The 1,531-nt window shown below is 51.9% G+C and overlaps 1 protein-coding gene across 1 annotated transcript; it reads right to left on the reverse strand.

Moving 5' to 3' along the window:
- Window positions 1-547: 547 nt before the first annotated feature.
- On the reverse strand, window positions 548-1,045 carry LOC124696196 (zinc finger protein ZAT18-like). Its single transcript, XM_047228957.1, has one exon. It carries the CDS (start codon window positions 1,043-1,045, stop codon window positions 548-550), a length of 498 nt encoding a protein of 165 aa, XP_047084913.1.
- Window positions 1,046-1,531: the final 486 nt, after the last annotated feature.

Here is a 1,531-nt window from a genome sequence, read left to right on the forward strand (position 1 = left end):
CCTCGGTCCTCCCATCTCTTGACTTGGCTTTCTCTTGGCTTACGTGTAGAATGTGCGTAGAATTTGGATCCTATTGTGAGTTCGTTTCTTACAAAATTTGGAAATAGTACTTAGAATTTTCAAAAATCCAAAAAATATGTACACACGTGCTCTGTATATTTCTCTGTTGAGTTTTGTAAAGAAGTTCAAATGTAGGCTACCAGAAGAAAAAAAAAAGACAAATTTCTGGCTGTGAAAAAAAAAGGGAAAAAAAGCAACTCGTTTTTGCACTTGTAATTTATCCTTTTTTGTGCGTTCTCAAAATACAACTTTTTAAAAAAATAAATGAAACTTGTGGCGCATTCGTTCACTTCACCACTGGCTGTATAGCACACATTTACACATATTTTCCATGTACAATAGATCGCCACACTACCCATTGACGAAGTAAGGTGTGTGTGCGTGCGCATGCATGCATGCGATATGCACGCAAGTGCGTTCCTCAAGCGTAGAGCAAACCACTTGAAACGAACCAATCCCAAGCCTATCATACAGTGCTGCTAATCCCTCATATAAACTCGAAAAAGGTAGGAAACGCGTCCTCATCAGGCTGGAAAGACAAGTCGGACGTCGACGACGATGATGTGTCCGCCTCCGTCCACTTCGAAGAGGCGGCGGCGGCGGCGCCTACGGACGACAAGGGCCTGTGGCGGCGCATGTGCCCACCGAGGGCCTGCCCCGTCGGGAACGTCTGGCCACAAGTGCCACACCGGTGCGCCACGGGCCCCCTCGCCTTACCTGGGCGAGCGCCGAGCAGAAGGTCTAGGCCATGGGCGCGCACCCTCGGCCGCTTGTGGCTGGTCCGGTGGCCGCCCAGCGCCTGGAACGTGGCGAACCGGCGGCCGCACGTCCGGCACTTGAACTCGCCGCCGCGCTCGGCCGGCAGCCGCACCCGCTTATTCTTGTCGATGGCCCTGCTCGCCGCTGCCGGCGACGACAGGGTCAGCAGCAGCTGCAGCAGCGTCGCCGTCGACGACCGTGTATCATTACCTCTGGCCGCCTCCATTATTGTGATAATGAATTAGCTTTTTTTTTTTTTGCGAACTGTCGCGTACACGCCGAGAGATTTTGCGTAACTAGACACTCTTGTGTTAGCGAAGTGTCGAATGTTTTATCGTCAAGGCGGTGCTTGTTTATATAGGCGTTTGCAGCGTGGACGAGAGAGTCAAGGTCAAGTGCTTATCCATTGGCATTGGCACGGTACGTAAGTTACACTACGTCGGATCGAGAAACTTTCGTGGACCTTTTCATGGGTAGACGTAGCTCCGTGACGACAGTTGCCTACGTGGGATCGACGCGGGCAGCAACATGGGCCGTCCGTACGTCGCGGAGATTCGTGCGGAAGTTTCATGGAAAGTGCGGGTCTGGTAGGTGCACCCGGTGCAGTGCACACAGGAGCATTAACTTCGTCGCGCGCGGAGTGTGGCGTGCACGCATCTGCATCTACATATACAGTATATTGCCACTATAAATGGAAACACTTAGCCGCGTC

The sequence above is a fragment of the Lolium rigidum genome, chromosome 3 (genome assembly GCF_022539505.1).
Source record: "Lolium rigidum isolate FL_2022 chromosome 3, APGP_CSIRO_Lrig_0.1, whole genome shotgun sequence".
NCBI classification, from domain to species: Eukaryota; Viridiplantae; Streptophyta; class Magnoliopsida; order Poales; family Poaceae; genus Lolium; species Lolium rigidum.

Excerpts from the sequence above, each read along its gene's own strand:
- LOC124696196 (XM_047228957.1), bottom strand. The coding sequence starts at position 1,045 with ATGGAGGCGGCCAGAGGTAATGATACACGGTCGTCGACGGCGACGCTG.